Consider the following 11,170-nt stretch of genomic DNA (forward strand, 5'->3'; position numbering starts at 1 on the left):
TGACTCGGTGCTTCGTAGCGGCGGCGGCGGTGGCGGCGGTGCTGGTGGTGGCGGTGGAGACGGGACGCGCCGCTGGACAACAGGAAACATTTGAGGCTGAGTTGAGTTTCGACCGTGCGAAGACGCACCGAGATCTTGGCCAAGTTTGAGCGGTGGTCGTGGTGGTCGTGGTGGTGGAGGTGGTGGTCGTGGTGGTGGAGGTGGTGGTGGTGGTGGTCGTGGTGGTGTTGGGGGGTGGGGGGGAAAGGCAGCAAGGCAACAGCAGGGATCAGTGCAGGACCACGCCAAGGCTACGTAGGACGTTGCGAATGAGGTTCAGCATACGTACACACGTAGACTACTCGCACGGCAGAGAGCCATAGACTCATCACACAGCAGAGAGCCATAGACTCATCACACAGCAGAGAGCCATAGACTCACAGACACCCATAGACTCATCACACATCACAGAGACCCACAGACTCATCACACAGCAGAGACCCATAGACTCATCACACAGCAGAGACCCATAAACGCATCACACAGCAGAGACCCATAGACTCATCACACATCACAGAGACCCACAGACTCATCACAGAGACCCACAGACTCATCACAGAGACCCACAGACTCACACAGAGAGCCATAGACTCATCACAGAGACCCACAGACTCATCACAGAGACCCACAGACTCACACAGAGACCCACAGACTCATCACAGAGACCCACAGACTCATCACAGAGACCCACAGACTCATCACAGAGACCCACAGACTCATCACAGAGACCCACAGACTCATCACAGAGACCCACAGACTCATCACAGAGACCCACAGACTCATCACAGAGACCCACAGACTCATCACAGAGACCCACAGACTCATCACAGAGACCCACAGACTCATCACAGAGACCCACAGACTCACCACACAGCAGAGACACATAGACTCATCACACATCACAGAGACCCATAGACTCATCACACATCACAGAGACCCATAGACTCATCACAGAGACCCACAGACTCATCACACATCACAGACACCCACAGACTCATCACAGAGACCCAGAGACTCATCACAGAGACCCACAGACTCACCACACAGCAGAGACACATAGACTCATCAGACAGCAGAGACCCATAGACTCATCACACAGCAGAGACCCATAGACTCATCACAGAGACCCACAGACTCATCACACATCACAGACACCCACAGACTCATCACACGGCAGAGACCCCGAGGCCATGCCGGCCCTCGGCCTCCTGCTGCAACGCCTCAAGGGCCTCCGGGCGCACGGCGACCCGCCGCAGACACCGACGATGCCGCCATCGCCGCCGGTGGCGGAGGAGTTTGCCGTGACGGCGGCGGCGCTGGCGCGAGTCGCCGGCTTGCGGCGCCGCTTGGATGAGGCCTTCGGGGTCGTGGTCCGGGAGAGCGCCGTGGCCACGGCGGCGGTGCCGGGAGGGCCCCGTGGTGGTGAGGGTGGCGGCGGCGCCGTGTGGATCACGGTGGAGGGGCGGCGTGAGAACGTCGACAAGGCCAAGGTAGGGGGGAGGCCACGGGCTGTTACATCGTCGTCGTCGTCGTTGTTATTGCTGCTACCATCACCGTCGTCGTTATCACCACTATCATCATCGCCATCATCGCCATCGCCACAATCATCGCCACCATCGCCACCACCACCATCGCCACCACCATCATCGCCACCACCATCATCGCCACCACCATCATCGCCATCACCATCATCATCATCGCCACCACCATCAATGCCACCGGCACCATAATCGTCCCCGCCATCATCGCCACCACCACCATCATCGCCATCGCCACTATCATCATCGCCACCACCACTGCCATCACCACCACCTCCACCATTGCCACCATCGCCACCACCATCATCGCCACCACCATCAATGCCACCATCATCGCCCCCGCCATCAACGCTGCCACCACCACCATCGCCACCACCATCAACGCCACCACCATCAACGCCACCACCACCATCATCGCCCCCCGCCATCAACGCCACCACTACCATCACCATTATCACCCTTAGCTGCTACACGTGTAGTAGCTGCTACACGTGTAGTAGCTGCTACTACTACTACACGTGTAGTAGCTACTACACGTGTAGCAGCTACTACACGTGTAGCTACTTTTGCTCCCGGGATAATCCGGCACCGCCTCGGGGGAGAAGGTCCCGGGACCGCTTCAGACAATCGCCACCGATTGGCTCGGAGCCCCACCCCCCCAACCGCTGCACCACCGCTCCCCCCCCCCCCCCAGCTCCTGCTGGTGGGGCTTTGCGAACAGCAGCAGCAGGAGGAGGAAACTCTCCGTCGGGAGCTCGTCTGTGTGCTCCAGGGAGCCCGGGGCCTCTTCTGCCGCTGTCTGGAGTGGGACTCTGCGGCGCTGGTGGACACGGCCGCCCTGGAAGGACGCGGCCGCCTCCGCGCCCTCGGCGGGGCCGAACCTTCGGCGCTGCTGCTCAGCCGCCTGCAGTTCTTCGCCGGCTTGTTGGGCGCCGGTGGCGGTGGCGACGATGGGGAGCAATGCGACGAAGAGGTGAACTCGACGGTGCAGCGATTACATCCCTTCGCCCGCCTGCCCGCCCGCACCCCGCTCACGGAACGGACTACGTTCCTCAAATTTCGATTTAAAGCTTCTTTCGTGACTGCAGCAGGGATTCATCTTCTTGGTTCTTTCGGTAAAGTCATCACGTAGAAGGGAGATAATAAAATAATAAAAATAAAACATAATAAAATAATTCTCACGACGTTTCGGCCACAACGCAAGCAGCCGTCCTCAGGTGAAGAACAGGTCTGTCGGGAAGACAGCGTCTGAATGAACACCACCAAGCTTGGCAGCGTATATTTAAGCTGCTGGGTTAGAGGGGGGAAGAGCACCTTGACAAAGGAATTTGCATATCAACAGAGGAATTTAGCATGTTTATGGGAAATGCAGATATGGGATTAGTCACTACTTGTGGAATGCGTAGGAGGTGGTGGGGGGGGTCTCAAAGTCATATTATGTCCGTGCATTATGTAGGATTAGCAGCATCAAAGGGAGGGAGTAGGGTTAGCAGTAATAATTCCTCAAGTCAGATTTTCTACAACTTAAATACGTTGCGTGTCGGGTTCTTGTTCTATTTTCTTTCTCTCTCTCTTCTCAGAGGAAGCTTTTGTTGTTAACGCAAACGGAACGTGCAGCGCTCGCGGGCTCTGTGTGAAGCGAGGTTTGATACGGCCTATGTAGCACGGCTGGTACCATGGCAGAGGTCGCAATCGGGTACCTGATACCCGTACCCTACCCGAGACCTGGCTACCCGTACCCGGCCGGGTATGGGTACGGGTACCCGTTTGCGACCCTGGTGCGGCCGGGTACGGGGTAAGGAATCAAAACCCTTTTGCGACCTCTGTGCCACGGTAGCCGGCACGTTTACACGGGAAGGGATTGTTGATAGCGGCTGCATGGAACAGCGGGGACTGTTTTTGGTGAGGTCTGTCCGAGGGAGTTTCCGTTGACAATCCACGGTCGAACCAAATTTTCCGCATTTGACAAAAAATGTAATTTAATATCTCCCTCTGTCATCATCATCGTCATCATCGCCGCCGTGATGATAGAGAGGCGAGAGAGAGACGCAGACTCCGGTTACACAGCAGCCAGGCATCGTCCAGGTCACACGCAGATCGAACCCACGACCTCCTGCCTACCAGGCGAGGTAGTTAACATCTCACCGGGTCTGGATTGAACCCACGACCTCCTGTACACCAGGCGAGGTAGTTAACATCTCACAGGGTCTGGATTGAACCCACGACCTCCTGTACACCAGGCGAGGTAGTTAACATCTCACAGGGTCTGGATTGAACCCACGACCTCCTGTACACCAGGCGAGGTAGTTAACATCTCACAGGGTCTGGATTGAACCCACGACCTCCTGTACACCAGGCGAGGTAGTCAACATCTCACAGGGTCTGGATTGAACCCACGACCTCCTATACACCAGGCGAGGTAGTTAACATCTCACAGGGTCTGGATTGAACCCACGACCTCCTGTACACCAGGCGAGGTAGTTAACATCTCACAGGGTCTGGATTGAACCCACGACCTCCTGTACACCAGGCGAGGTAGTTAACATCTCACAGGGTCTGGATTGAACCCACGACCTCCTATACACCAGGCGAGGTAGTTAACATCTCACTGGGTCTGGATTGAACCCACGACCTCCCGTACACCAGGCGAGGTAGTCAACATCTCACAGGGTCTGGATTGAACCCACGACCTCCTGTACACCAGGCGAGGCGGTTAACATCTCACAGGGTCTGGATTGAACCCACGACCTCCTGTACACCAGGCGAGGCGGTTAACATCTCACAGGGTCTGGATTGAACCCACGACCTCCTGTACACCAGGCGAGGTAGTCAACATCTCACAGGGTCTGGATTGAACCCACGACCTCCTGCGTACCAGGCGAGGTAGTCAACATCTCACAGGGTCTGGATTGAACCCACGACCTCCTGTACACCAGGCGAGGTAGTCAACATCTCACAGGGTCTGGATTGAACCCACGACCTCCTGCGTACCAGGCGAGGTAGTCAACATCTCACAGGGTCTGGATTGAACCCACGACCTCCTGTACACCAGGCGAGGTAGTCAACATCTCACAGGGTCTGGATTGAACCCACGACCTCCTGCGTACCAGGCGAGGTAGTCAACATCTCACAGGGTCTGGATTGAACCCACGACCTCCTGCGTACCAGGCGAGGTAGTTAACATCTCACAGGGTCTGGATTGAACCCACGACCTCCTGTACACCAGGCGAGGTAGTCAACATCTCACAGGGTCTGGATTGAACCCACGACCTCCTGCGTACCAGGCGAGGTAGTCAACATCTCACAGGGTCTGGATTGAACCCACGACCTCCTGCGTACCAGGCGAGGTAGTCAACATCTCACAGGGTCTGGATTGAACCCACGACCTCCTGCGTACCAGGCGAGGCGGTTAACATCTCGCCACCGTCACGGCGCCCCTAGGTGGTGCTGGAGACCGCCGCCACCACCACCGCCACCACCACCGCCACCACCAAGCGCGACTTCAAGCTGCTGGTGGAGGCGGCGCCCGACCGCCACACGACGGAGCTGCTGCTGCTGCCCACGAGCCTCAAGCGCGAGCTGCTGGAGCTGGCCGGCGCCTACCCCAGCCCGCTGCTGGCGCTGTGGCACGAGCGTGCGGTGGCGGCGGCAGTGATACGGGGACATCAGCAGCAGCAGGAGGGGGTGGCGGCTGTGGTGGTGGTGCCGGAGCAGCGCCAGAAGCAGCAGCAGCCGGGCGCTGGCAGGGACGGCGGCGGCGGCGTTGGTGGTAGCGGTGGCGGCGGCGTTGGTGGTGGCGTTGGTGGTGGCGGTGGTGGCGGTGGTGGCGGTGGTGGCGGCGGTGGCGGTGGTGGTGGTAGCGGCACAGCGTCACGGGCAGAGCAGCAGCAGCAGCGGCAGGAGGAGCGGCCGAGGCGGCAGGAGGAGGAGGAACGCGAGAAGGAGAAGGGAGGGAGCCGCTGGACCGCGTCTCCCGGTAACCGCGGCGACGCCAGCGGCGGCGTCGCCGTGGCGACCGTCGACCGGGACGACGGCGACACCGGAGATTTCTGCGTCGTGGACGGTTCCCCCCCGGTGCTCGTGCTGCAAGCGGCGAAGGCCTGCGGCTACTCCCGGCGGGAGGTAGAGGAGGCCTCGGTCAGGACCGGCACCTACGACGCTGGGAGCCTCCTGCGGGAGCTCAACCGGATGCGCGGCGCCGGTGCCGGGGACGTCGCCGGCGCCGGTGCCGCCGCGGCAGAGTACCGGGCGAGACCGCCGACGGCGTCGCGAGTCTTTGAGTACGTGGCGATCGCGGTGAGCGGCGCCGGCGGTGCCGAGCGGTGCCGGGAGGAGGAGGTCTGCGCCGATTGGCCGGAGGAGGAGGATGAGGGTTGCGGCCGCGTCGTCGCTCACAAGGGCGTTGACGGTGACGATGAAGAGGAGGAGGTGGGGGAGATGGGGGACCACGACATCTACCGAGCAACGCCTCTGACCACCGCCACCGAGGAAGACGACTTCGACATCCTGGAGGCGGAGGACTTCGGAGCGAGCGACGACCCCGGGGGAGACCTCCCGCCCGGCGCCGGCGTGGAGGGCAGGCCGCCCAAACCGCCGGGGAGAGTCGCCGGGGCCTTCAGGGCCGGCAAGGCCGGCTGGGCGGCGCTGTTGCCGCACAGGACGCCGTTTCAGCCGCCGGCAAAGGAGGCGGTGGAGGCGGTGGAGGAGGGGGAGGAGGGGGTCAGGCCGGCTAGGCACGCTAGGCCGGGCAGGCCTGCCGGGGCCTTCAAAGCCGGCAAAGCCGGTTGGGCGGCGTTGTTGCCGCACAGGTTGCCGTTTCAGCAGCCGGCAAAGGCGGCGGCGGTGGAGGAGGAGGAGGAGATGGAGGAGATGGAGGAGGTGAATCCGGAGACGATGTTCCGCGCCACCATCGCCGCCCCGTTCTCGCTGGCGCTGAGCAGTGCGGCGGGGCGCGACGGCCTGCGGCACGTCATCGTGGACGGCAGCAACGTGGCCATGACGTGAGTGGCCCCTGCCGCACAGAGAGCGGGGGCGGTGACCCCGTGACCCCGTGACCTTATATCTCACCCCGTGACCCCGTGAGCTTGTATCTCACCCCGTGACTTTGCGACCCCATGACCCCGTATCTCACCCCTTGACCCCGTGACCCCATATCTCACCCCGTGACCCCATGACTTTGTATCTCACCCCATGACCCCATGACTCCTTGACCCCGTATCTCACCCCGCGACCCCATGACTCCGTGACCCCGTATCTCACCCTGCGACCCCATGACTCCGTGACCCTGTATTTGACCTTGACCCCATGACCCCGTATCTCACCCCGCGACCCATTATTCTGTGACCCCGTATCTCACCCCACGCCCCGTGACCCCATGACCCTGTATCTCACCCCACGCCCCGTGACCCCATGACCCCGTATCTCACCCCTTGACCCCTTGACCCCCTTGACCCCGTAGGCACGGGCTGCACCGCTTCTTCTCGTGCCGCGGCGTCGCCCTGGCGGTGCGCTTCTTCTGGGAGCGCGGCCACCGCAACATCACCGTGTTCATACCGCAGTACCGCACACGGCACGACCCCAACGTCACCGGTACTACTACTACTCACCACCACCACTACTACTACTACTACTCACCACCACCACCACCACTACTCACCAATACTCACCACCACCACCACCACTACTCACCCACCAACCTCCTACTCCCCCCACCCTCACCCCCCTTTTCCCCCCCCTCCACCCCCCCTTGCCCCACCCTTATCCCCCCCTTGCCCCCCCCTCCCCCCCCCCTTTCCCCCCCCCCCCCTCCCCCCCCCCTTGCCCCCCCCTTATCCCCCCCTGCCCCTCCCCCTGCCCCCCAGAGCCGCAGGTGCTGCGGCAGCTGAGTGAGTTGGGGCTCCTTTCGTTCACCCCGTCACGACTCGTGGAGGGGCGCACCGTGTCGGCACACGACGACCGGTACCACCACCACAACCACCACCACCACCACCACAACTACCACAACTACCACCACCACCACAACCACCACCCACCACCACCACAACTACCACAACTACCACCACCACCACTACCACCACCACCACCACCCCGTCACGACTCGTGGAGGGACGCACCGTGTCGGCACACGACGACCGGTACCCACCACCACCCACCACCACAACCACCACCACCACCACCACAACTACCACAACTACCACCACCACCACTACCACCACCACCACCACCCCGTCACGACTCGTGGAGGGACGCACCGTGTCGGCACACGACGACCGGTACCACCACCACCACCACCACAACCACCACCACCACCACCACAACTACCACAACTACCACCACCACCACCACCACAACTACCACAACTACCACCACAACTACCACCACCACAACTACCACCACCACAACTACCACCACCACCACAACTACCACCACCACAACTACCACAACTACCACCACTACCACAACTACCACCCACCACACAACCACAACAACCACTACCACCACCACCACCGCAACCACCACAACCACCACCGCAACCACTACCGCAACCACCGCAACCACCGCAACCACCACCGCAACCACTACCGCAACCACTACCGCAACCACCACAACCACCACCACAACAACCGCCAGAGTGTCTCCATACTTCTGGCTGCCGCTGAGTGGATGGTGGACTCGCTGAGTGAGTTGAGTGAGCGAGTGGCTGAGCAGGGGAGCGAGTGAGTGAACGAGTGAGTGAGTGAGCGGGTGAGTGAGTGGCTGAGTGAGTGAGTGGCTGAGTGAGCGAGTGAGTGGGTGCGTGAGTGAGTGGCTGAGTGAGTGGCTGAGTGAGTGAGTGAGCGAGTGAGTGAGTGAGCGGGTGAGTGAGCGAGTGGCTGAGTGAGTGATTGAGTGGCTGAGTGAGTGAATGAGTGGGTGGGTGGGTGGGGGGGTGGGTGGGTGGGGGGGTGGGTGGGTGGGTGAGTGAGTGTCTGAGTGAGTGGGTGAGTGAGCGAGTGACTGAGTGTCTTAGTGAGTGAGTGGGTAAGTGAGCGAGCGAGTGGCTGAGTGGGTGAGCGAGCGGGTGAGTGAGTGAGTGGCTGAGTGAGTGAGTGGCTGAGTGAGTGAGTGGCTGAGCGAGTGAGTGAGTGGCTGAGCGAGTGAGCGAGCGGGGTGAGCGGGGTGAGTGAGCGAGCGGTGTGGCTGCCCCCACCCCAGGTTCCTGCTGCACCTGGCTGAGCACACGGGTGGTGTCATCGTCACCAACGACAACCTGCGGGACTTGATCACAGAGTCACCCGCCTGGAGGGACATCGTGCGAGAGCGGTGAGCACTCACCCACTCACTCACCCACCCACTCACTCACTCACTCACCCACTCACTCAACCACTCACTCACTCACCCACTCACCCACTCACTCAGCCACTCACTCACTCACCCACTCACTCACTCACCCACCCACTCACCCACCCACCCACTCACCCACCCACCCACCCACCACGTGACATGTCTGTGTGAGCTGCAGGCTGCTACAGTTCACGTTCGCCGCGGGGATCTTCCTCATCCCCGACGACCCCCTGGGGCCCCGGGGCCCCTCGCTCGACACCTTCCTCTCGCTGGGCCCCACGGCAGGAGACAGGTCACTGTGGTGGTGGTGGAGGTGGCGGTGGTGGTGGAGGTGGCGGTGGTGGCGGTGGTGGAGGTGGTGGTGGTGGAGGTGCTGGTGGTGGTGGTGGAGGTGGTGGTGGAGGTGGTGGTGGAGGTGGTGGTGGTGGGGGTGGTGGTGGTGGAGGTGGGGGTGGTGGTGGAGGTGGCGGTGGTGGCGGGTGGCGGCGGCGGTGGTGGCGGTGGGTGTGGTAGGTGGTGGTGGTGGTGGTGGTGGAGGTGCTGGTGGTGGTGGTGGGGGGTGGTAGTGGTGGAGGTGGAGGTGGTGGTGGTGGGGGTGGTGGTGGTGGTGGGGGTGGTGGTGGTGGTGGTGGCGGTGGTGGCGGTGGCGGCGGCGGTGGTGGCGGTGGGTGTGGTGGGTGTGGTGGAGGTGCTGGTGGTGGTGGTGGTGGGCGTGGTGGTGGTGGTGGTGGAGGTGGTGGTGGTGGGGGTGGTGGTGGTAGAGGTGGTGGTGGTGGTGGTGGTGGTGGTGGCGGTGGCGGTGGAGGTGGTGGTGGTGGTGGCGGGTGTGGTGGTGGGTGTGGTGGAGGTGGTGGTGGTGGGCGTGGTGGTGGTGGAGGTGGTGGTGGTGGTGGTGGAGGTGCTGGTGGTGGTGGTGGAGGTGGTGGGGGTGGTGGTGGTGGTGGAGGTGGTGGTGGAGGTGGTGGTGGAGGTGGTGGTGGTGGTGGTGGAGGGGTGGTGGTGGTGGTGGTGGAGGTGGTGGTGGTGGTGGCGGTGGCGGGGTGTGGTAGTGGGTGTGGTGGAGGTGGTGGTGGTGGTGGTGGCGGTGGTGGGTGTGGTGGAGGTGGTGGGTGTGGTGGAGGTGGTGGCGGTGGTGGTGACGGTGTTGGTGGAGATGACCCCTCAACTCTGACCTCCTGACCCCTTCTCCCCACAGCCACGTGGCCGGGCCGTGCAGCAGCGGGAAGCCCCGGGGTGAGGTGGGTGGGGGCCGTGGTGGGGTGGGGGGGGCCGTGGTGGGGGGGGGGCGTGGTGGGGGGGGGGCGAGGTGGGGGGGGGCGAGGTGGGGGGGGGGCGAGGTGGGGGGGGGCGAGGTGGGGGAGGGCGAGGTGGGGGGGGGCCGGGCCTTCAGTCCCAGACGGCAGCTGCAGCAGCAACAGCAGCAGCATCAACAGAAGCAACAGCAGCAGCAGCATCAGCAGCAACAGCATCATCAGCAGCATCGTCATCACCACGTCGACGCCGACGGTGATCATCATCAGCATCAGCAGCAGCAGCGTGGCCACGGCGGCGGTGGTGGTGACGTTGGTGACGGTGGTGACGGTGGTGATGGTGGTGCTGCTGCTGCCGCTGCGGTGGCGCTTCTGCTGGCGGTGTTCCCGGCGTCGGCGGCGCAGGTTGAGTTGGTGCTGCGGCGCTACCCGGGCCTCACCGACGTGGACGAGCTGGCCGCCCTGGTGCTGCCGCTCATCTAGGAGGCCGTGGCCACGGCGACGGTAGTGATGGCGACGGCGACGGCGGCGACCATGGCGACGGCGGTGACCATGGCGACGGCGGTGACCGTGGCGACGGCGGTGACCGTGGCGACGGCAGTGACCGTGGCGACGGCGGTGACGGTGACCACGGCGACGGCGGTGACCATGGCAACGGTGGTGATGGCGATGGCGGTGACCATGGCGGTGACGGTGACCATGGCGACGGCGGGTGACGGTAACCATGGCGACGGCGGTGACCATGGCGACGGCGGTGACCATGGCGACGGCGGTGACCATGGCGACAGCGGTGACCATGGCGACGGTGACCATGGCGACGGCAGTGACCATGGCGACGGCGGTGACGGTGACCACGGCGACAGCTCGCTGTGTGTAAAGTTGGGGTCGTGGAAGAGGCCGAACCTGGGAATCTGCTGTGACCCAGTAACCTGGTAACCTGGTAACCTGGTAACTCACGGGCCACTGAGGCAGGTTCCACCACCTCAGCAACCCGCGACCACCACCCATCCTTGCAGCGCC

The 11,170-nt window shown here is 62.6% G+C and overlaps 1 protein-coding gene across 1 annotated transcript; it reads left to right on the top strand.

The window, feature by feature from the left end:
* The first annotated feature begins 1,304 nt into the window (after positions 1 to 1,304).
* LOC144740547 (uncharacterized) lies at positions 1,305 to 10,633 on the top strand. Its single transcript, XM_078623385.1, has 9 exons — positions 1,305 to 1,529; positions 2,272 to 2,550; positions 5,019 to 6,577; positions 7,036 to 7,166; positions 7,439 to 7,535; positions 8,772 to 8,879; positions 9,079 to 9,192; positions 10,096 to 10,159; positions 10,556 to 10,633. Exons 1-9 carry the CDS (start codon positions 1,305 to 1,307, stop codon positions 10,631 to 10,633), a joined length of 2,655 nt encoding a protein of 884 aa, XP_078479511.1.
* The last annotated feature ends 537 nt before the right edge of the window (positions 10,634 to 11,170 follow it).

The sequence above is a fragment of the Lampetra planeri genome, unplaced genomic scaffold (genome assembly GCF_965212315.1).
Source record: "Lampetra planeri unplaced genomic scaffold, kcLamPlan1.2.h2 scaffold_229, whole genome shotgun sequence".
Classification (NCBI taxonomy): Eukaryota; Metazoa; Chordata; class Hyperoartia; order Petromyzontiformes; family Petromyzontidae; genus Lampetra; species Lampetra planeri.

What these genes read in the sequence shown, in the direction of transcription:
- LOC144740547 (XM_078623385.1), top strand. Translation starts at nt 1,305, where the DNA reads ATGCCGCCATCGCCGCCGGTGGCGGAGGAGTTTGCCGTGACGGCGGCG. An exon ending in GGGAGCAATGCGACGAAGAG is followed by an intron (nt 2,551 to 5,018) that starts GTGAACTCGACG and finishes CGGCGCCCCTAG; the next exon opens with GTGGTGCTGGAGACCGCCGC. An exon ending in GTGTCGGCACACGACGACCG is followed by an intron (nt 7,536 to 8,771) that starts GTACCACCACCA and finishes CCCCCACCCCAG; the next exon opens with GTTCCTGCTGCACCTGGCTG.